Source organism: Myotis yumanensis, unplaced genomic scaffold (genome assembly GCF_028538775.1).
Source record: "Myotis yumanensis isolate MYYU_CA2020_CCGP unplaced genomic scaffold, mMyoYum1.0.hap1 SCAF_10, whole genome shotgun sequence".
NCBI classification, from domain to species: Eukaryota; Metazoa; Chordata; class Mammalia; order Chiroptera; family Vespertilionidae; genus Myotis; species Myotis yumanensis.
Window position 1 is genome coordinate 56,675,486 of NW_027223761.1, and position 23,535 is coordinate 56,699,020.

General features: G+C 42.2%; 1 protein-coding gene across 1 annotated transcript in view; it reads left to right on the plus strand.

Moving 5' to 3' along the window:
• The first annotated feature begins 23,376 nt into the window (after positions 1-23,376).
• Positions 23,377-23,535, plus strand: part of TYR (tyrosinase) — a 92,975-nt gene continuing 92,816 nt past the window's right edge. Inside the window, exon 1 of the mRNA XM_070425835.1 lies at positions 23,377-23,426. Within this exon, the coding sequence (XP_070281936.1) occupies positions 23,390-23,426 (37 nt within the window). The 5' untranslated portion in view covers positions 23,377-23,389. The remainder of the gene's footprint in view (positions 23,427-23,535) is intronic.

The window sequence follows — 23,535 nt, forward strand, 5'->3', positions numbered from 1 at the left end:
CAAAGATAAGCAGCTCTAGTCCTTTGATGTTCAGTAAGGCCCTCCAGCTCTAAAATTCTATAATTCTTTCCTAAAACCAAAGATTAAAATCTAACCAATTGAAAGGACTCCAACCTAAGACTTAGAGTGAGATGGTAAATTAAAAGTGAAAATTGACAAGAATAACAGAAACCTTTAAAATATTTAGTGTTATTTTTTTAAAGTGTGCCCTTATAGTGAAGACTTATTTATATTATATATGTTTCATAATAAACTATTATATAATAAGAAATATACTACATCATGTATATAATACCTGAAAAGAAAATTTTAATATATATATACATATATATATATACACATTAAATGTATATATATGTATATACATATGTGTACATATATTAAATATACATTTGTATATATATTAAATGTATATATGTATATATTAAAATATACATATATTACATTATATATGTATATATACACATATATATTACATTATATATATGTATATATACAAACATATTATATTAATGTGTATATATATATATTAAATCAATTAGGTTATATATAATTTAATCAATTAGGTTTGCATTGCAAACTATGCATTAACACCTTAAATAGGGTATGAATTATATTATAAATTATTTTAAAAATGATAATCTGATAGCAATATATATGTGTATGTCTATATATATACTAGAGGCTTGGATGCACAAATTCGTGCACCAGCGGGATCCCTCAGCCTGGCCTGCAAGATTGTACCAAAACCAGCTCTCTGACATCCCCTAAGGGGTCCCAGATTGTGAGAGGGCACAGGCCAGGTTGAGGGACCCCATTGGTGCACAATTGGGGCCGGGGAAGAACACGGGAGGTTGGCCAGCTTGGGAGGGACTTTGGGAGGGCTCCAGGGCGTGTCCAGCCCATTTTGCTTAGTCCCAATCTACCAGACCCCAGCAGCAAGCTAACCTACCGGTTGGAGCATCTGCTCCCTGGTGGTCAGTGCACGTCATAGCGAGAGGTTGAGTGGCCTTAGTATATCATTAGCATATTATGCTTTGATTGGTTGAATGGACAACTGGACACGTAGCATATTAGGCTTTTATTATATAGGATTTTATATTATATTATATTATATATATATAGGATTATTTATATTATATTATATTGTGTGTATATATGTATATGTGTGTATACACACACACACACACACACACACACACACACACTCTCCTGTAAATTAGAGATATTGCCATCAGTAAGTACTTACAATCTATTCATATCCAAGACTTGATCTATTTAAGGACTCTGTACATAGTTTGCAACTCAAACCTAATTGATTAAATGTGCATGTGTATGTTTGTATATGTGTATCTATACCTATACATAGAGCACGATTTCTTTTCTGTTATAATATATTGCATAAATATATATATATATATATATATATATATATATATATATATCCTATCTAATAAAAGACAAAAAGGGTAATTGACCGTACCTTCGCTACGCCTCCCATTGGCTAATCAGGGCAATATGCAAATTAACTGCCAACTAAGATGGGGGCTGGCAGCCACGCAGCTGAAGCGAGCAGGAGGCTTGCTTGCTCCAGTGATGGAGGAAGCAAAGGTTCGCTGCTTGCTGCAGCAACTCTGAGCTCCGAAAGCAACAAAGTTTCAATTATAGAAGCTAAACAAACCCTAGAAACCTGCTTTCAGCAGGCTGTGGCCCCAGAGCTGGAGGGAGAGGAGCTGGCTCTCAGCTCCAGTGACGGCAACAAAGTTTCAATTATAGAAGGTAAATAAATCCCAGAATAAAAAAAAAGAATAAAAGGAGTGATTGGGAGTTTCAGTTGCCGGCCAGCCTGAAAATGGCCCTCAGCCCCTCACCCAGGCTGGCCAGGCACCACAGTGGGGACCCCCACCCTGAAGGGGTTGTGACCAGCTGCAAACAGCCATCAGCCCCTCACCCAGGCTGGCCAGGCACCCCAGCAGGACCCCACCCTGATCCTGGACACCTTTCAGGGCAAACCAGCTGGCCCCCACCTGTGCACCAGGCCTCTTTCCTATATAGTAAAAGGGTAATATGCAAACTGACCCTAACAGCAGAATGACTGGGAATGACTGGTCACTATGACACACACTGACCACCAGGGGGCAGACGCTCAATGCAGGACCTGCCCTCTGGTGGTCAGTGCGCTCCCACATGGGAGCTCTGCTCAGCCACAAGCCAGGCTGATGGCTGCCAGTACAGCAGTGGTGGTGGGAGCCTCTCCTGCCTCCTCAGCAGCGCTAAGGATGTCCAACTGCAGCTTAGGTCTGCTCCCCGCTGGCAAGTGGACATCCCCCAAGGGCTGCCAGGCTGCCAGAGGGATGTCTGATTGCCAGCTTAGGCCCATCTACCGGGGAGCAGGCCTAATCCAGCAGGTGGTTATCCCCCGAGGGGTCCCAGACTGTGAGAGGGCACAGGCCTGGCTGAGGGACCCCCCTCCCCTGAGTGCACAAATTTTTGTGCACCGGGCCTCAAATATATATATATATATATATATATATATATATATATATATATATATATATATTTATTAACCCTGATTGGGTGGTTCAGTTGGTTGGAGAGTCATCCCATGCACCAAAAGGTTGGGGTTCAATCCCCCATCAAGGCACATACCTGGGTTTCAGGCTTGATCCCCAATCAAGGCATGTATAAGAGATAACAGATAAATGTTTCTCTCTTACATCTCTCTCTCTCCCCCACTCTCTTTCTTTCTCTTTCCCTTCTTCTCTCTCTAAAAACAATAAAAACTATCCTCATGTGAGAATTAAAGAACAAAAGACATTATGTGTATAATGCTTTTATTCAGTTAAGTATAAAACAAAAAAATAAAAAAATGCTACAGCATGAGTATACAAATTTGACCAATTAATCAAGACTAGAAACATTCAGACATTAAAGTGAATTATTGAATTATAATTAATGTTTCCATGAACAATTACAATAAGCAAATGAAATATATCCAGCAATGATCTTAAATAGCATTTAACATCAACATCCTTTCATTTGTAACAGACAAACTGCAATCAATGGTAATCATAAAGTACTTGTGTAATCCATCTTACCACACACCATGCCAGCCTGAGTGATGCTGATGAAGCCTCTGCAGGCTCTGCTCAGTGTATCTGGTATTGCAGACAATGCACAGGGTAAGGCTTGGGCACTTGTTCATCAGGGTGAAAAGCATTATGATCTTAACAACTCACAACATATTTCCTCGTAAGGAGTGAATTAAACTTTAGGAAAACCTTTTGAAAAGTCACTTGGCCTGGTAATTGAGACACTGGAGACCTGACCAGACAGTAAATGAAAAATTGACAAAAAAGGCAATAAAATTGCCCTGTGTTAGAACTGAACAGAAATACAAGACTAGAGAATAAAAGGAAAAAAGCGAGGAGGGAAAGCCGAGGACCAAGTTGTAATGGCCAATTACTTTTGAAAACAAGCATATTTAATATTTTATTTGGTCTATTCATATTTGATTTCAAGTTATTTGAGTTGCCTTAGAGAGTATCTGAACAGCTTACATTCTCATACTCACAACTATTCTATCCATTGCCCATAACCTTAGCTTGTCAAATTGCTTCTCTGCTTTGGGAGTGTGTTATTTTCCTTCAGGTTCCTCAGTGGGTCCCTGGTGAGCTAGCTATACTGTCTGTCCTGAATGTCAGTTGCTCTTAATTTTCCAATATTAAGCAATATGAATTTTCAATCTGGGCTCCCAATTTATTTGCTCCCAATTTCAAACATGGCCCATGTATGATTCCTAGATATTAATCTCAGAGAAGTAAAAAAAAAAAAGTGTTTTCTTGTTGATCCTAACTCCCTTGTGGTAGTACTGGACAGACAGACGGAAATTTAGCATTTTTATAAGTAATTACAATATGACAATGTGTCCCTAATCTGCTCCTTGAAAGAGCAGGCTAGAAAGGATGGAAAAGAGCTGGATGAGAAGACAAAACGAGAGTGGTTGACTATAACTATGAGTGATATTAACATCAAGAGAGTAAACACAGATAAAAGTCATTTAGGGTAATGGCTCAGACAAGATTACTAAAACAGATAGGAGAAGCTAAATAAACCATCAAAGAAAACATCAAAGCCAGAAGCAAAATTTGAAAATAGGAATTAGAAAGCCTGAGAATGGACAGCAGGAAAATCCGTGAGGGAACTGTTACTGGACAGAGACCAACCAGAAGTAGGTCTGCCTCAGGCTGGCCTGTAGCATGTGGGTTGACTTCCTGTAGGAAAGATTTTATGACATGAGTCCAGGTGATTTTGAGAATACGTTTATTAAAGCTGGGGACAACAAGACAAAGGAAGGACTTAGGGCAGAGGAAGCAATAAGAGAGAGCCTAGGGAGTGCTCTGTTATAGGAAAGAATGAGCCAAGGTGGGGTTGCTGTTAGCTCACTAGGAAGTCAGAGAAAAAGTGGGCCTTGGAGGCAGGATCAGGAGGTACGCCCAGGATGAGATGCTGTGCCTGCTGCTCCCTGGGTTGCAAGTCTAACAGGGACCCTTAGAGTTTAGGAGGAAGTGAAAAAGTTCATGCTGGGGAAGGGACATGGGTATGCTCTGGAGCAGTGGTTCTTAACCTTCCTAATGCCGCGACCCTTTAATACAGTTCCTCATGTTGTGGTAACCCCCAATTCATTGTTACAAATTTAACATAATTAAAGCATAGTGATTAATCACAATAACAATATGTAATTATACATGTGTTTTCCAATGGTCTTAGGCGATCCCTGTGAAAGGGTCGTTTGACCCCCAAAGGGGTCGCGACCCACAGGTTGAGAACCGCTGCCCTAGAGTGAGCCTGCACTGAGTCTTTGTCCTGAGGGGTTTTTTTTGTTGGTTTTTTTGGTGTGTTTTTTTTCCCCTGCAGGTGAGACTCTTGGGGGAGGGTTTCAGCAGAATATTCAGCAGCTTTCCAGGTGTGCTTTTAATATGCTGATGCATTAAAATGAGGTATCAAGGAGTTGGGATTATTCTTTGTCTGTTTTACTCTTTTACTTTTATCTTGAGTCTGTCTGGCTCTAATGGGGTTTTTGATATTTGTTCCCCGGACTTCATCTACCCTTGGGTTTAGCTGGCACAAATGGTATTAATTGGGTCTCTGTTCTCTATCTCCCCCACCAGAGTGATTTAAACTATGTATTCTCTGGTTAGGGAGATGTATAAACCACTTTCTCTCCAGTGCTCTAGATTAGGGGAGATAAAGTCTTGTGATTCGCAAGCTGGCTCTAAGCTTTTCAAATTGTTTGGCCATATTTAATTTTCTTGTCTCAGTTTCCCCGTTCCACTTGCCCATGAGTTTTCCAACTTCTTACTATCCTGCCACAGAACAATTTATTGATCCTGGGAAAAGCTCAGAAAGACTGTTTTTTAAATGGTCCTCTAGTTGCAGAGTTCATGAAATGGTTGAAAGCATTAAAATTTTGCATTTCAATTTAACATAGTAAGTGAATATTGATAATGTATCAAATAAATATATCATCAAAAATTAATCTTTCATTCAGTTGACAAAAATATATGAGGTATTTTCTATGTTTCATACTTTTGTCTAGGCATTGTGGATATAGCTATGAATACTAGATCCTGAATCCCTGGAATTTATATGCTAAAAAGGAAAATGGAAACAAATGTAAAATATAACATCAAGTTGTTGATAAATGGCATGAGAAAAAATAGAGAGACAAACTTAAGAATTTAGAATTGTCAGACAGACATTCTGAAAAATGAAAATTTGAGCAGAGAACAAAATTTAAAATAAAAAGAGTAAATCAAGAAAATATGTAGGGTACAAGCATTTCAGTCAGAGGGAACAACCAGAGCTTTGTCTTAAGCCCTTTTCTCATCCAGGTCCCAAATAACAGACATAATAAACCAAAAGGTAGCCTCAACAGAGATGAAAGAATAGATTTATTAACAGACAAGTAAACTCTCAAATATCCCCAAAGGTAAGATTTCTGAAATACTGGATTAGAGAGTGTGATTTAAATTGAAGTTATAGTGGGCCACCTCTCTCCTTGAGTCTATAAACCTTGAGGCATATTGATGGGGGATCAGGAATCTGTGGCACAAGCTATGCTTAGTACCCGCTCATGCACCAAATTGCCTCACAATGGAAAGATCAAGAATAGCAGGCCAAATTCTAATGGGGAAGTAGTGTAGTTAGGGGGTGGATCTTTCCCTGTCTGATGCTGTATTTATTGCATGAAAGCAATGCATATTAGAGAGGGCAAGAGAATGTGAGCACCCATAGTGCTTTAGAGCCAATACAGTGCAAAGAAGAGACCATATCTCACATGAGCTGTGATTGTGAATACGGAACACCAACTTTAGAGGAAATATGGCCTCTTGAGTGACGAATTCTCACCAGTCCAATTATTACTTATTCTTATTGCTGCATGGACAAGTAAGGGGAAAAGGTAAGATAGTAAGACAGAAATTCTCTTACAACATCTCCAGAGGGGCTAACGTAAATAAGTAAGTAGATAAATAAATAAGTAAATAAAGTTTCCTTTGATACTCTTTAGGGGTTTTTTTTCTTATACCAAAGGCAATAGTAATATCTATGGTCAATGAGGAATATTTATAAGCCCATTGGGGAAAAAAACTAGCAACAAATCAAACTTGCTCTGCACTCACCTTCATCCCTAATCTCTACTATCCTAATTTCTCCTCCTAGAACAAGATGTGGGTAGTTCAGTGTTTAGATTCAGATGAATGAATCTAAAATAGATAAAGAAAAGGTATCAATTATATTTTATTCCAACTTAATTTCCATCTTAAATTTCCTTGTCATGTAGACCAGTGTTTCTACCCAGAGCATGTAGGACAGTGAGTGCTGTGAGGTGACATAAAAGTATTCAAAAATAACACAGTTTTTGCAATATAAAAAATTCATGTTTAAGCAATATTAATGCCCTCCTATCAGTAAGGAAACTTAAGTCCAGAAATATGAAACACCCACTCTTTATAGTTTAAAGAAATTCAAATAAGAAGTTTTTAAGTACTTATATCTTAATATGCTCAATCTCAACCTCAAAAGTTTCTTTCAAATAATATCTGCGTTTCTCTGCATAACTATGACTCCTTAAGCATCCTCAAATTTGTAGTAATCCTATTTTAAGGCTCTTTTAAGTTCTACTTCTATAAAAAGTCCAAACATCAATCAGACTCAGAAAAATATCACATAATCAGCTCTACATCTATGCATGTTTTTTCTCTCTAAAAGTGCAAAAACAACATAATATTTTTAAAAATTATGCTAAGCAAATTTTTTTTCAGCAATAAAACTTACTACAGTTTAGATTATCATACCAAAGATCACAGGATAACACCTAAACGGTATTTGAGGAGATGAGAATTAGAGACAAAAATCATATGAAGGATCTCAAATGCTCTTGTATTCTTTCACAACTTAAAAATTTGCTGTAATGTAACATCTTGACACCAGGTCTCAATGAGGCTGCATTTTTTCTACAGTATCTCTCTACATCCAGCCTAAATGTCTTCTAACAGTAATATCTTAGTATCCTGGTATAATCCCAAGAGGGTCTTGGGATTAATGAAACCTGGTTTCCTTTGTAATACTTGCCTTCTGTAAAACCAAGCTTTCTTATTTATTCTGCATTTCCAAAGAATCAGAATCAATATATAACCACTCTTGAGCTGCTGCCATCTTTTTTTCCCCAGCATCCCTTGCAACCACCATCCTCCAATATACCAACATGCTGGAGAATAAGGGGAGGATTCTATACAGGTTCTATCTAATGGAAAAACTAGAATTAAGAAAATATAAACAAAATGAAAACCTTTAATCTGCCAAGCAAGTGCCCATTTACCTCAAAGCACAAGTCTCTCAAGGTAAAGGCAAACTAAAGAATGTGGCTTGGATATAAGTCAAATAGTCTTTTTATAATCTGCCCATGTTTATACTAGTAGTCTTGTTGGAACACCCACCTATAGAAAGGAACTGCCTTCATCAGCTGCAAATAATTCAGGCCTTTAACACATACCAGCTATTCATTGAGAAGGATAGAAGACAGAGACAGAGAGCAACAGAGAACATACACATATGAGACAGAGGAGGCAGTCCAGCCAGTGTGGCTCAGTGGTTGAGCATCGACCTATGAACCAGGAGGTCACATTTTGATTCCCAGTCAGGGCACATGCCTGGGTTGTGGGTTAGATTTCTTTCTATCTCTCTCTCCCTCTCCCTTACTCTCTAAAATAAATTAAAAAAAAAATTTATAAAAAAGAAAAAAAAAGGAGGCAAAAAGCAAAGACACACACACACACACACACATCCACATGGGATTGGGGTGAGAGACAGAAAGAGAAAGAGAGAGAGACTGAGGTTACTGTTTATAGAAGGCAGTATTAGGACCCTGACCAAGGATTCTTCCCACATGGAAGCAAGAAACAGGAAAATCCTTCCACCAATCTTCTTACTTAGGCAGAACAAGGAAAAAAAAAGATATATTATCTAATACTTAGGCAAAATAACTAACAGCTGGTTGACCAATGTTGCTCATTACATGTCAGAGTCTCCCAAAGTGGATTAACTACTCATTCTCTCACAAGCAGGGGTAGGTGAAGATGGAAGCTGCCTTCTCAGCCTGATGCCGGGACACAGGGTCTGCAGAAGTGCTCTCCTCTAAGAGCCCACGTGGGACTGTGGGAATGGGAAAAATATATTGTCTACCATACCCGTCACTCATTATAATTCTAGGTGGATCACTGCCATGGATGGTAGTCTGAAGCTATGAGCAGAAAGAAGTAGAAATGTTGGAGAAATTTTTGCAGAGATGTGACATTTATAAGATGTTTTGAAAGTTAAGTGGGATTTTTATTAGGCAGTCAAGTTGAAAAGGGCATTCCAAGTAATAAGATCAAAAATTTAGAGATATAAAGTACACAGTTCATTTGGCAAACAGTGATAATTCAGTCAGAAAAATCTCATGTTACTGGAATTGACACACAGAGAGAAATAAAAAGATAGCAAGTGTATATGAGTGTGTGGGTGTGTGTGAAAAAGGCAATTTGTTCATATATTATAGTTCTTTTGAAATGTCACACTGTGGATCTAGATTTTAATCTTTAGCAATGAGAAACCAATACAATATTTTTCAGTAGAAAAAATGACATAATATGATCAGTGATTCAGGAAAAGAATAATTCTAGTGGGCATGGGGAAGATGAGGATAGAAAGCTAAGACTGATGCAATCTCAATGGCCCAGGCAATTCAGTCCTCGTCATTGGTGCAATGCTCCCCATTAGGTATGGAATATTGTAATCTTTGTACGGAGCAGAACCCTTATGACAACTTTGGGCCTCTATTGCTCTTAGAAGTGCTCTGCATGAGGGCTTGGCACTAGCAGGGATCAATGTTTTACATAATGGTCCAAACAAAAGCAACAAGAAAGATTTAGACCAATGTTAACAAGGCTCAGAGATTTTTCGTGAAAACCATTTCCAATTGGTATACTTGATCACCCTTATTCTTTATACCTAATGACTAGATAGTTCTCAACCTGAAGTAGTATCACACCCTAAAAGTATTTAGTAATTTATGGTGGTGCTTTTAATTAACAGGGCTCAAGGATGCAAAACATTCCTGAAATGTGTAGGACAGGCCCTTCATAATAACTACCATTATAAATATGCCACCCAAAATGCCAGTAGTTATCCTGTGAGAAACATTGTTATACCAATTATTTTCCAAAGTGTGTTCTGTCAAACTTTTCAGTCCTAGAAAATACTATTGAAACACACAAATTAAACTGAAATGCATGGTTTTCCTCTGAGTAGGATACAAAGGTGGCTTCCTTCCCAGATCCTTGTCCAGGTGGATTCGAAGAATGAAGCCACGGACAAAAGGTGGTATAGGAAAGGTGGAAATTTATTGGGAAATAAGCACAGACTCCCAGGTGGGGAGGGAGAGACACCCACTAAGTCCCTCTTTCTAAGGTTCATAAAGGTTGTGGATCTTTGTGTCCTGATATCCCCTCTGATTGGTCACTACAGCAGCTTCAAGACTCAAACCCCCCTTTTTCTTCCCCTTTTGTGGTAGAATTTTCTATTCCCTGTGAAAAACTGTTTTCCTCTTTCTCCCTTTTGTTTTTCTATTCCCTGTGGCTTTCCCCTTATCTTCTGTGAATGAGTGTCTTCCTCTCCCTTTATTCTGTGAAGGTATGCCTTTTGGCAATTCCCAGGCTCCCAGCTTTGCAGCCCTCCCCCAGGGCCCCCTTTATTTCTAGAAATCCCTAAACCTGCCTATTTTACCCCTAAAAACTCCTTTCACTATCTATACTAATAAAAGGGTAATATCCTAATTAGACTGGGAGACCTTCCCGACGTCCTTCCGGACAAAGCCATGGTGGCGGGGCCAAGGTAGAGGCGGTTAGAAGCGATCAGGCCAGGAGGGAAGGGCAGTTGGGGGCGAGCAGGCTGGCAGGGGGGGTAGTTGGGAGCAAGCAGACTGGTGGGGGGGCAGTTGGGGGCAAGCAGACTGGTGGGGGGCATTTGGGGGTGAGCAGGCCAGCAGGGGGGCAGTTGGGGGCAATAAGGATAGCAAGGGAGGGCAGTTGGGGGTGAGAAGGCCAGGGGGGGAGGAGCAGTTGGGGACAAGCAGGTTGGCAGGCAGAGTGTTTAGGGGCGATCAGGCAGGCAGGCAGGTGAGCAGTTAGTAGCCAGCAGTCCCGGATTACGAGGGGGATGTCCAACTGCTGGTTTAGGCCTGATCCCCTGTGGAATCGGCCCTAAACTGGTAGTCGGACACCCCCCAGGGGGTTCCATATTGGAGAGGGTGCAGGCCGGGCTGAGGGACATCCCCCACCCATGCATGAATTTCGTACACTGGGCCACTAGTGAAAAATAAACCAACAACTCATAAAACAATGTAACAGTATTCTGTGATAAGCAAACTTGTTCAATTATGAATACCATACCTCTTCTTAGAGAGGAATTTAATACATTTGAAGTATTAAAAGCAGTGAACAGTTCTATTTAACTTAGCATAATCTAATGCTCCTTAAATATATTTCTCTGTAACATCTCATGGACCACTTTCATAAATTGCCTTAGAAATATAGAATCACGGGTCACATCCCAGATCTTGCATTTCTAACTAGCTCTGAGAATAAGACTGTTGCTAGCAGTCAGAGTGAGAGGGTATGTGGCAGTGAAACAGCTGCAATCCATAAAAGCTACAAGAACTGTCAACAAGGAAGTAAGACCACCCCCCACTGGATTTCTGAGTTGAAACCTACAGAGACCAGCTATATCCAACATGGTGACTAATCTCACCTAAGAGTAACCCCTAGCTCATTGTGATTCATTAGCATACTAATTGACACACCCTGAGCCACTGTGGTTGGAAATGGAAAGTCCATGTAAGGATGAAAAATGTCTGACAATGCTCCTCCGAGAAATCTTCACCCCTTTCCTGAATATTCCTCCCTCTTATTGAGTCCCCTACCCCCTGATTAAATGAACCTCAATAAAGAAGCAAATTCTGCTAAAGAGGGGCTGCTCTGTCTGTGGAGAAACCCCTTCTCTGCCTCACTGCTTCACGAATAAACTTACTTTCACTTTAAATGCTATGTTGGCTCTTATTTGAATTTTTTCCTGTGTGAAGCCAAGAACCCATAGGTCATGAACCTTTGTGTCCCCAGGCCCTTGGAACTCCTACATCAAGAGGATCACACAGGAGAGGTTCAGAACAGGCCTCCCCCAAAGGTGTCACTTTGGTATGTGGACTAACTGAAGGCAATCAAGACACTGCAGGCTCTTGAGAATCTTTGACTTATCTCCTGAAGCATTTAAATTAGGGGCCTTGCCTATAATAAAAGTTCTAATCAGAAATAACTTCTTTTGACCTATCTATATGTCAGAAAAAACTACTAATTACTGAAGCTCTTCTTATTGTCCTTCAATGACCTTCTTCCCCTCTGAATCCCCAAGACACTTTACTTCACCCTTGGCTCAGAATGTCACAAAATATCTCATTTTCCCCTTATCTCTGAACCTCTTATGAATGTGGGGTCTCTGACTCTCTTATGTATGTGGGTTTCCCATACATATGTGTGTAATTAAATTTGGTTATTTCCTCTTGTTAATCTGTCTCATATAAATTTGATTATTAGACCAGCAAAAAGAACCTTGACGGTAAAATTTCTTCTTTCTCCACAACACATTGAAAAGCAAGGAAGACTGTTGGTTCTCAATTCTGCTTGTGATTTTAATCAGTTGAAATATTTTTTAAAAAATACTATATATAAAATACTATATATATCTGAGACCCATCTCCAGAACTTGGTAAAGCTTATGCCTTAACTTAAAAATAAAACAAACAAAGAAACAAAAATCTCCCTAGGTGACATCAATATCCAGCCAAGTCAACAACCCCTACTTTAAACTCTTACTATCTTTTATTGAATGGGTACAATCCTATCATGACAGATGCCAGTGACATTTACTTATTTTAGTGTGTATTTACTCATTTTTAAACTGTCTGAGAATAAGTACAACTAACCAGCATGATAAGCAAATATATATATATATATATATATATATATATATATATTAAAATCCAGATTATAATCTTTTCAGTTCCATTTTTAGATCTCAGAGCAATCTCAGGCTTATGTGTTTAGAGTTGTATTTTTCCCATTTGTGAAATGGCAACATAAGCAGAAATTGATCTATCACATGATAATGATAATTTGAAAGAGAAACAGATCTTATGTTCAGTGAAGAGCTTTGCAAAAATCTCCAGGAAGAGATGTGTTTAGGCCTGCATTTAGAGAGAATACTGTAGTTAGAGAAACAGATGCAAGGAAGATAAACTGAAGATGTAGAGAAGAGTTAAGAGACTGTTTCACTGTCTAGACAAGACATTATGAAACTATAAAGAGAAATAAAGCAGTGAACTCTCAATGAAGGAAATGAATTCAAGAAGATGTATTTTTCAGTTAGCCTTGCTTAGATGTTTTAGAGGAGAAATAATAATTTTCCCTTTACCCTTCTAGGTTTCTGACTGGAACCACCTTGTAACAAAAAGACAGATTAACAGAAGAAAAATAAACCGAAATTTAGTAAGATGTATACCTCCTGTATACAAGAGAGAGACCCAGAAAAAACTGACCAACTTTCTAAAATGGCACAAGCTGTTAGGTAGGAAGTTAGACATGAGTGGCTGGGTGAGGCCTGCCCTGGGGACCTGACAGGAGTTAGACCAACACTGCCTTCAGGCCACCTCTCCATGGGCCACCTCTCCAGCAGCCAGCAGACCACCAGGGAGCAGGTTCAGAATAAGCTGGTTCTTGGCCAGCTCAGAGGAAAACTGAAGGACCTTAATGTGACCTTACTAGGGCCCTGGACCAATAATAAATTTGCATTATAGTTTTGATCTCCCCCCACGCCCCCCCTCCCGTGAGTTTTTCTGTATGTGTTATGGGTAAGGTCATGTACAGAAGAAATATATTTATACTAGAGGCTCAGCACACGAAATCGAGTGAGACCTGCTATGCCGCAAGACCCGCCGTGCTGCGCTCGCAGCCTCACCCACCCACTCGTGCCCCACCCACCCGCCTGCAACCCTGCTGTGGTCACAACCCCACCTGCCCGCCACCTGCCTTGCTTCGATCAGAGCCTATGGGCTGCGGAGGAGGGACCAAGAGGTTTTCCATGCACCTCATTATGACCAGTTGTTTGGTCATTTCGGTTGTGACACCTCTGTCCTTTTATTATTATGACTAGAGGCCCAGTGCACAAAAATTTGTGCACTCGGCGGGGAGGGGGGGTTCCCCCAGCCCGGCCTGTGCCCTCTCACAGACTGGGACCCCCTGGGAGATAACGACCTGCTGGCTTAGGCCTGCTCCCGGGTGGCAGAGGGCAGGCCCAATCCCTAAGTGCAGCCCCTGGTCAGGCTCAGAGCAGGGTCGATTGGGGAGTTGGGGCGCCGCCCCGTCATGCACAGAGCAGGGCGGATCGGTAGGTTGCAATGCCACCCTCAGTCACGCTCAGGGTAGACTGATTGGGGGGTTGGGGCACCGGCCCCCGTTACGCACAGAGCAGGGCCGATCAGGGGGTTGGGGCGCTGCCCCCTGTCACTCACAGAGCAGGGCCAATCAGGGGGTTGGGGCGCTGCTCCCTGTCACTCACAGAGCAGGGCCAATCAGGGGGTTGGGGCGCTGCTCCCTGTCACTCACAGAGCAGGGCCGATCAGGGGGTTGGGGCGCTGCCCCCTGTCACTAACAGAGCAGGGTCCATCAGGGGGGTTGGGGCACTGCCCCCTGTCATGCACAGAGCAGGGCCAATCAGGGGGTTAAGGAGCTCCCCCTTATCACTCACAGAGTAGGGCCGATAGGGGAGTTGGGGCACCGCCCCCTGTCACACACAGAGCAGGGCGGATCAGGGGGTTGGTGTGCTGCACCCTGTCACACACAGAGCCGCAGGGCAATCGGGGGATTGGGGAGCTCCCCCCCATCAGGTACAGAGCAGGGCTGATCAGGGGGTTTGGGCGCTGCCCCCTGTCACGCTGATCCCGGTGCCAGGAGCCTCGCTGCTCCCCTGATCCCAGTGCAGGGAGGCATATTACCCTTTTACTATATAGAATAGAGGCCTGGTGCATGGGTGGGGGCTGGCTGGTTTGCCCTGAAGGGTGTCCTGGATCAGGGTGGGGGTCCCCACTGGGGTGCCTGGCCAGGCTGGCTGAGGGGCTGAGGGCTGTTTTCCCGCTGGCAGTTGACTAAAAGCTTCCAACCACTCCTTGTTTTCTTTTTTTTTTCTTTTTATTCTGGGCCAGCTTTAGCTCTGAGGCCTCGCTGCTGAAAACATGGACACAATGTTGCGGTCCGGGGCTGACTGAAAGCCGGTTTTGTTTAGCTTCTTATTTGCAACATAGTAATAGTTGCTTAGAGTTGCAGTTGAGAGTCCGGCAAGTGAGGCGGGGAACGTTGGAGTCTGCAGTCCCTGGAGGAAGCAAGTCTCCCTGCTCGCTTCAGTGCATGGCTGCCGGCCGCCATCTTGGCTGACAGTTAATTTGCATAAGGATACGCTGATTAGCCAATGGGAAGGGTAGCGGTCGTACGCCAATTACCATGTTTCTCTTTTATTAGTGTAGACTAGAGGCCTGGTGCACAAAATTCGTGCACTGGAGGAGGGGGCTCCCTCAGCCCAACATGCCCCCTCTCACAGTCCAGGAGCCCTCAGGGGATGTCCTACTGATGGTTTAGGCCTGATCCCCATTGGTCAGTCTGGCCTCCCTCTGCAGGAGGCAACCAGGTTGATCAGGGGAAGGTGCCACCTTCATCACCCCGCTGCTGTTGCCACTGCTGGCCATCACAGCCACCTAGGTGTTTTCATCAACACAGACTCCAGTCCCTTCACCACAAAAAAATGTCTGTGTCTGCTCCAGGCTTGCTCAAGCCAGGCCAGGGTGGCTTGGGCAGTTCCCCATGTCTGTGTCCACACCCACCAGCTCCTGCCTGCGCGTGCCTCCATCGGGAGTGGCCTCCACCTCCAAGGCAGCATGACATTAGCGCTGGGGAAGCTTGTGTGCGCCTCTGCTGGGGGTGGAGGTCCCCGCCCCCATCCCTGCCCACCAGCTCCTGTGCATGCGCAGCCCGTTGACTGGTCGTGACTGGGACACCATTAGGACCAATTAGCATATTACCTCTTTATATATATAGATAACCCTTTTCTGTCAATCATCCCTAAATGAAAATGAAAGTCCCTCATTTAATCCATATAACCCAGGAATTTGGGGCCATCATCTCTCTCCACTGGCCTTCTCCTTGCATGCAGTCTATTAGTATCTTCAAAAAATTGCATTATGCTTTACTTTCATTTTCATTGACCTTAAAACCTTTTCAGTGTTGTTGCGAAGAACTGAGGTCCCAGCCAGTAACCCCAATTGGTAACAAAATCATCACCTTAAATACTATCTCCAACTAAACATAAAAGAAGAATTTAGGAGGTGGGGAGCCAGTTATGGGAATTTACCAGGAAAAAAATGGTAAATAAGGGTATGGTTGTTATGTAGATTTAAGTCCTACCTTCTCTACTCATAGGAGTTTCTAGAGATGGTAATACCCCTCCTTCTGTTACAAAGTGGGATACATCCTTACAAATAAACATTTCCTTTATAAAAGTAAATAACCCCTTTCAAAAAAGTGTAACTTCTACTCAGTTTTCAAAGTTTTTCTTATGTTTGCATTTCTTAAAAAATAATCAGCTAAAGATAATTTTTATGCCAAAGAGGCATATTTTGGGGTGGCAAATTCTGCTCCCATTCAATGTTTATTAGTCTCAACGGGGAGAATGAGAGTGGAAAATTCTACAAATAGCACCCAGGTTTTTTGCTTGAGAAGCTAAAATACAGAAAGAGAAACCATTTAGGAGATACAGATTTTGAAATTTTATTTTAAGAAGAGGTACTAAAACTGTCACCAAGCCCAGAAAACTAAGTTTGTCTGCCTGCACACAATAAATGCACAAGCAGAGATTTGCAGTAAAGAAAGGAATTAGTTTCTTAGAATTGGCCCACCTGGAGGTGGGTGCACATGTGCTCTGAAAGACCTGACTCACTGATGGCATGTAGGTTACAGGTCACATAAGGCAAAATTACAAGACCCTGAGAGTTAGGGGTTCAGGGTCATGTTCGGGGCTGATTGGACAGAGGTAAGACAAAGGTGTTAGGTTTGATCAAACAATTGAATCAGTATCCTCTCCCCTGGGATTTGACCTTTACACCACTTCACAATGGATATTCCACTTGCCTAGACTACATTACACTTGCTAAGACCATTATCTCTCCCCTCCAGAGAATTCTCCGCCCAGAAAAAGCCTGCCAAAAGTCCTTTTAAAACCCCCGACTCTGGTCACTGGGATGCTGGAGCCTTCTGGGGCTCAGCCACCAGGTGTGTGGATGATGGAATAAATTCCTAATCGCTCACAATTCTGGCCTCGTGCATTCCTCCTTTGGCAACCTAACTACAAAAGGTAATAAATCAATTCCTCAGGTCTTGAGGATAACTCTGAGGTCAGCTCCCATATCCAGAACCGGTTTCAAGGGGGTCCACCTGCCTTGGAGCTCAGGAGCGGAAAAAAAACCTAGTTTTGGTTGTTATCTGTAGCCTGCCAGGGGCTTAAATCTGGGACCATAGTCAGAACTGGGCTATTGTTTTCTGCTCCGCAGAGTCATGATCATCAAGGGTGGGACTAACGTCAGGTCAGTGAAGTGTGTGATGAGAGAGAAGAAGGATAAAATGACTGTGTGGCAGGCAGTTAGACAGACATGAGTAGAGCAAGGACAATGGGCAGGTACGGAAGTCACCAGAATGGAAAGTCCTAGGTCAGTGGTCAGCAAACTGCGGCTCGCGAGCCACATGCGGCTCTTTGGCCCCTTGAGTGTGGCCCTTCCACAAAATACCACGTGCGGGCGCGCACATACAGTGCAATTGAAACTTCGTGGCCCATGCGCAGAAGTCGGTATTTTGTGGAAGAGCCACACTCAAGGGGCCAAAGAGTCGCATGTGGCACGAGAGCTGCAGTTTGCAGACCACTGCCCTAGGTGCCTAATAATGAACAATCAATTGTAAAGTGGGACCTCATCCCCAGGGTGTTTTTTCCTTCCCTGGCAGGTCCCTGGCTATGCAGGTTGGATCCCCGGACATTTCCTCCCTAGAGATAACATCTATGCCTCAAATTGTATTTCAGCTCTAAGCTCAGATAAGCAACAAAACCAGCCCTGCCTGAAGTCAGGACCAGTTGCATCAAGTAATGACCCCCTGTCCTGGTGCCGGCCAATCAATCAGTGGAGACCACAACCCTGAAACGTCACACCTGGAAAACTGCTGAATATTCTATTGAGATCTTCCTCTGAGACCTCCACTAAATGCTCTCCTGCCCGCCCCTAGCACATCCGTGCCTTCCCTTTCCCTACTCCCTCCGCCCTCTCTACCCCAGCCACATCACCATTAGCTTCCTCACTCCCAAGCTACAAAGGCCTTTCCTTTACTCTAAAACCTGTTTCCTAAGCCCATTTCTTCTAGAAATTACTTCTTTTACCTCTGTGATTTACCAAACAAAAGTTCTAATTATTTTTTTCTACCTCTGTAATTTACCCAACAAATGTTCTCTTACAGTTTGGGTCTGGACTTTGAATCTTTCCTAGCCAGAACCCAAACACCGAGGTCACTGATCTCAGGTTTGGTCTGACCCCACTGGTCAGACACCTAGTGCCATTCTCATTACCTAAAAAATATTCACCTTTCCTGAACCTGTCTTGTCTTTTTGCATCTACAATAACATACCTGATAAACAAGCCTTTCTAATAACCTTTTCAATAACCGAGACTACAAACCCTGCCATTGTTATTGTCATTGTGTTCACTGTTGAATATTAACTATCCTGTACCCACCTATGTAAAAGAAGTATGTGTCTATTTTACTTTTTATCCAATCACAAGGGTACCCCCTCCCCTTTGCTGTCTCCTGCCTCCCTAATCTATCACCAGTGGATTTCATGTAACCCACTTATGCCTCCTGTTTTGATTGTAATGTATAAAATAATATGCTAAACTGCCATTTTCCAGCTCATTTTCTCAATCCATTGAGGTTTTGCTTCCTGGAAATTGTCGTCAGTTTGGCTCAAATAAACTCATAAAAATTCTTACAGGTTTGGACATTTCTTATGTTGAAAGGAGGAAAATAACAAAATCGGTCTGCAGGGAGATGTCAAAGAATGAAAACTAAGAAAAACTCATTGTTTCAGTCACTAGGAATCTACTGCTGACCTGTGAGAGATGAGCTTCCTACCATAAAAGGAACTTTAATCAGAGTAGAGAGTAGGAAACAAGTGGGATTTTAACTATGAAATGAAGGCCAAAAAAAACAATCCTGAAAAACTCAAGAGGTGGTTTTTCCATGGAGGGAAGACTTGATGAGCTTTGGGGCAAAACACAAAGACAGTGCAGGGTGTGATGGGGGTGGGGGGGTGGGGCATGGGAGGGGATACCAAAGAACAAAAGAGCAAGTTGTGAGAGAAATCAAAGAATAGGAAGAAGGGTAGAAAGTCTCCTTCCTATTGAAAGGGAGAAATTTTCCAGCTAAAGTAAAAGTTCCAGTCATCTGCTAAGAGAAAGAAAGTGTGTAAAAAACAGGTCTGGTGTATTCTTTGTAGAAAAGATGAAGGGGAATACTGGAAGTCCAGTTAAGTTCAGCAAATTTAACTTGTATTTGACCAGAGGATCACAGGCCTATTTGTTTCCCCCCTAGCAATGTCACTCTGGGAATGGAATCTAGGAAATATTATTGATGAATCTCACTGGACTTCCTGCTTATCTACACTAATAAAAGAGAAACATGCAAATTGGTGTCACTCCACTATGCCCACCAGCCAATCAGGATGATTATGCAAATCAACCCAACAAAGATGGCGGTTAATTTGCATATGCAGGCACAGAGCGAAGACTGAAGGCTCCAGCCGAGTGAAGACTGAAGACTGAAGACTGAAGAGGCTTGGCTTCTCTGCTGTGGCCGAACCAAAGGCCTGGGTCCAAGGTGCCATAGGAAAACCGGTGCTGGCAGACAGGGGAAGGAAGGCCTATTGCATGAATCTCTTTGTGCAACGGGCCTCTAGTTTTGAGTATAAAATGTGGGGAGAAAGTGTTATCAGTGCAAGTGGAATTTCTGGGTTTCCATGAGGAAAAGAATTTCCCAAGGCCCCCTGAGGAGGATGGGGTTTCATGGAAAGCTTTATTAAGGGGATTCCATTGGAAGGTCCTATCTCCATCCATCTTGCCATGGAAGAAGTCCAATTTTGTATTCAGTGGGGTCAAAATTAAGGCCACCACCCAGAATTTCTGCTCCATATTAAAGTGCTGTCCAGTCCAGTATCCTGCTAGCTTAGTTTGTGTTCAGGCTATAATCCATTGCTGTGCTGCAGTATCCAACCTCCCACCTGGCCACAGCCATCAGCCATGCAGCTTCTAGAGCAGGGGTGGGCAAACTTTTTGACTCAAGGGCCACAATGGGTTCTTAAACTGGACCAGAGGGCTGGAACAAAAGCATAGATGGAGTGTTTGTGTGAACTAACATAAATTCAAAGTAAACATCATTACATAAAAGGGTACGGTCTTTTTTTTTTTTTAGTTTTATTCATTTCAAAAGGGCGGGATCTGGCCCGCGGGCCGTAGTTTGCCCACGGCTGTTCTAGAGCCATGTGGCTATGGAGAGAGAACAGGTAAGCGCATAGGAGAGTGCAAGAGCGAACAAGCAAGAACAGAGAGGGAACTCTTTGGGGATTTTAACATTCCAAGATTTTGTGTTTTTCCAATGGGGCCCATCCCCTAGCCCCGTGGTCGGCAAACTGTGGCTCACGAGCCACATGCGGCTTTTTGGCCCCTTGAGTGTGGCTCTTCCACAAAATAGCACATGCGGGCACACGTACAGTACGATTGAAACTTCGTGGCCCATGCGCAGAAGTCGGTTTTCGGCCTGGACGAGTCTATTTTGAAGAAGTACTGTTGATATTTGGCTCTGTTGACTAATGAGTTTGCCGACCACTGCCCTAGCCAATCCATTGTTCCCCTGACTAGACTGACAGGCAATCATCTTTCCTATGTCACCCCAACTTCACTGCACATGTGCCATCTCCCCCTTTGTTCATTCCCTTCCCTCAGTGATCTGCAGGGAATGGACCCATAGTTCCCTGGGAAATATGAAGCTATAGCTTCTTTGTGAAGCTGCCCCAATGACCATGCTTATAATGTCTGACTTTCCCTTTGCTCTTTTTCTATTGTAGTAAAACCTCCATATAACAGACTAATTCGGGGGAAGGGTTGTCCGTTGAAGCCAAAAGTAATTCTTCTGAAACCTTAAGTTAAAAAATTGACAAATTAGTTAGTTTACTTTTTACTTAGGTAACATGTCTGTGTAATTAAAAGTAAGTATGTATGAAAAGTTTAAGTCACAGAAAAGTTTTCTATATGTATTATAGTAATTTTAAGTTTATACTGAATAGGTCCAGTCAATGCGTGCATTCACCAGGCACTGGGAATAAGCAAATGCACACAGCAGGGGTGAGGCTTAGCACCTGTGGGAACACAGGGGACACTCATTAAAACTGCTGCAGAAAGTCACAACACTAGACAACCGAACCAATAACCCGCCGAGATGCAGTGTGGTCACGTACTAATCATTCACCAAACACTGTTTACCACTGGTGACTCTTGGATTTCAAAATGTAGACTATAGCTGTAGATATGTAATATTTACGTTGGCAAATGATTACAATATTTTTCCAACATATGGCCCACTCACTAAAATTTGTTAAAAATAACAATGAATAATTTTTAAAAACCCATTAATTTAATTATAAGCAAGTCTTGTAAAATTAACAGATGTGTTAATTTTGACATATGGCAGACAGACCTGAAATTTTGTCCATTAAGTCATTATGAGTTTATGTGAGTCTGTTAAATTGGGGTCTGCAAAAGCAAGGTTTACTGTATTAACATTCATTGACTAATTATGATAATAACAGAAGGACTTATGAAATTAATAAGAATGTTTTCTTGGGCTGTGTAGCAAGATATGAAAAAAGAATCTCAATATCAGTATCTTCAGTATCCCATCCCCTTTATGACCACAAAACAGATGACAAGCGATATAAGCCATGAGTTCAGTAGCCACTCTAAAATTGGGATGAGTGTGAAAGCTCTTGCCATCTAAGGAGAAAAATAATCTGTCATCAGCTTGCTAGAAGAGAGATTGTTGACACCTCCTCAAATACAAAAAAACACACACAACAGGTTCAGGTGATTTATTACCTGTCATAACAGATTCAGGCTCAAATTCTGTATATACCTTAGTCAGTGTCAATCTGATCTGCAGAAAAGATAAGTGATTCTCTTGTAGGTTTATGGACAGGGAGGGAAAAAATCAGGAAAGGGGAAATGAACTATAAATACCGTAAAGTCATTTCTCTTTACTCCGGTATCTACTGTTAGAGCATGCTTGAATAGATGTTCAGAAAGTAGTGTGGCATTACAGTAAATTAAAAAACACATACATATACAGGGTAATTACAAAGCCCTCTATGACAGGCTTGGAGCATATCAATCTTTAAACTCTCAGGGACTATTTTGCACCACAATATGCAGTTTTTTCATCTCATGAGGTTTTACAAAAACTAAGATGAATAATTAAAGTTGATTTAATAGTAATTATCAAAAGTGTCCCTATAGTGATTACAAAAATAATCATCACTTACTTTTTCCCACTTACTGGGAATCAATTGTGTTCCTGTTACAAGTACTCTAAACTTCCCCTTTTAGTAGATGTGGCCTTTTTGAGGAAAGGGGACATCCTGAAATGAAGAAATATTATATGGTTGACCCTTGAAAAACACGGGTTTGAAATGTACAGATTCACTTATAAGCACACTTTTTAAAATAAATACTGTAAATATTTTTTTCTTCTTTTTGATTTTTCTTAATAAAATTTTCTCTTCTCTAGTTTACTTTATTTTAATGTTAATGAAAAGGGGCCGAGCTAATGACAAGCTCAACTGAGGGTGAGGGTAGGGGCACATGACAAGCCTTACAAGGTGGTGACCTGGAGACCAAAAGTAACCACACAGGTGGGTCTGAACATAAAAATTACTAAATAAGCAAGCAAGGTATGGTGAGTAGTGACATCTTAGGCTTACTATTCATTTCTTGATCAACTTTAGTCTTTACCTATAGCGAGACCTGTTTTTGTGCATCTAGTACAGCATACCTTTGAAATGTTAAGAGTGATTTTCTTTTCCAGATCTTTCTAAGACACAACTCTGGCACCAGAACACAAGGCCATCAGAGTAGGAGATCACAGAGCTCCTAATTGTTATCTTGTAGCCCACATACCATCTCTATATACTGTAAACCAGGGGTCCTCAAACTACGGCCCTCGGGCCACTTGCGGCCCACAGAAAACATTTATCTGGCCCGCCCGTGTTTTTGCCACCGGCCCTCAGGCCACATGCGGCCCACAGAAAACATTTATCTGGCCCGCCCGTGTTTTTGCCACCGGCCCTCAGGCCACATGCGGCCCACAGAAAACATTTATCTGGCCCGCCCGTGTTTTTGCTGCCAGCCCTCGGGCCACATGCGGCCCACAGAAAACATTTATCTGGCCCGCCCGTGTTTTTGCCTCCGCTGCCTGTTGCTTAGCAGCCGACTCGTCCTGGCCCGCAGTGCACATGTGTGGAATGTACCCTGCACTCTCTGACTCCCCTCCTTCTCTCTGTTTCTCTACTCCTCCTCTCAGTCTCGGGTGCGATCGGAGGAGTCACGAGCATGCCTGTGCAGAGCCTGCTGCTGCCTGAGGACCGAGGTAAGAACAAGTTAGGATTTATTTATTTTTTTTGAAGTTAGGAGGTCTATTTTATTTTTTTTATTTTTCAGTTAGTAGGGCCGTTTTTTTTGAAGTTAGGAGAGCCCTT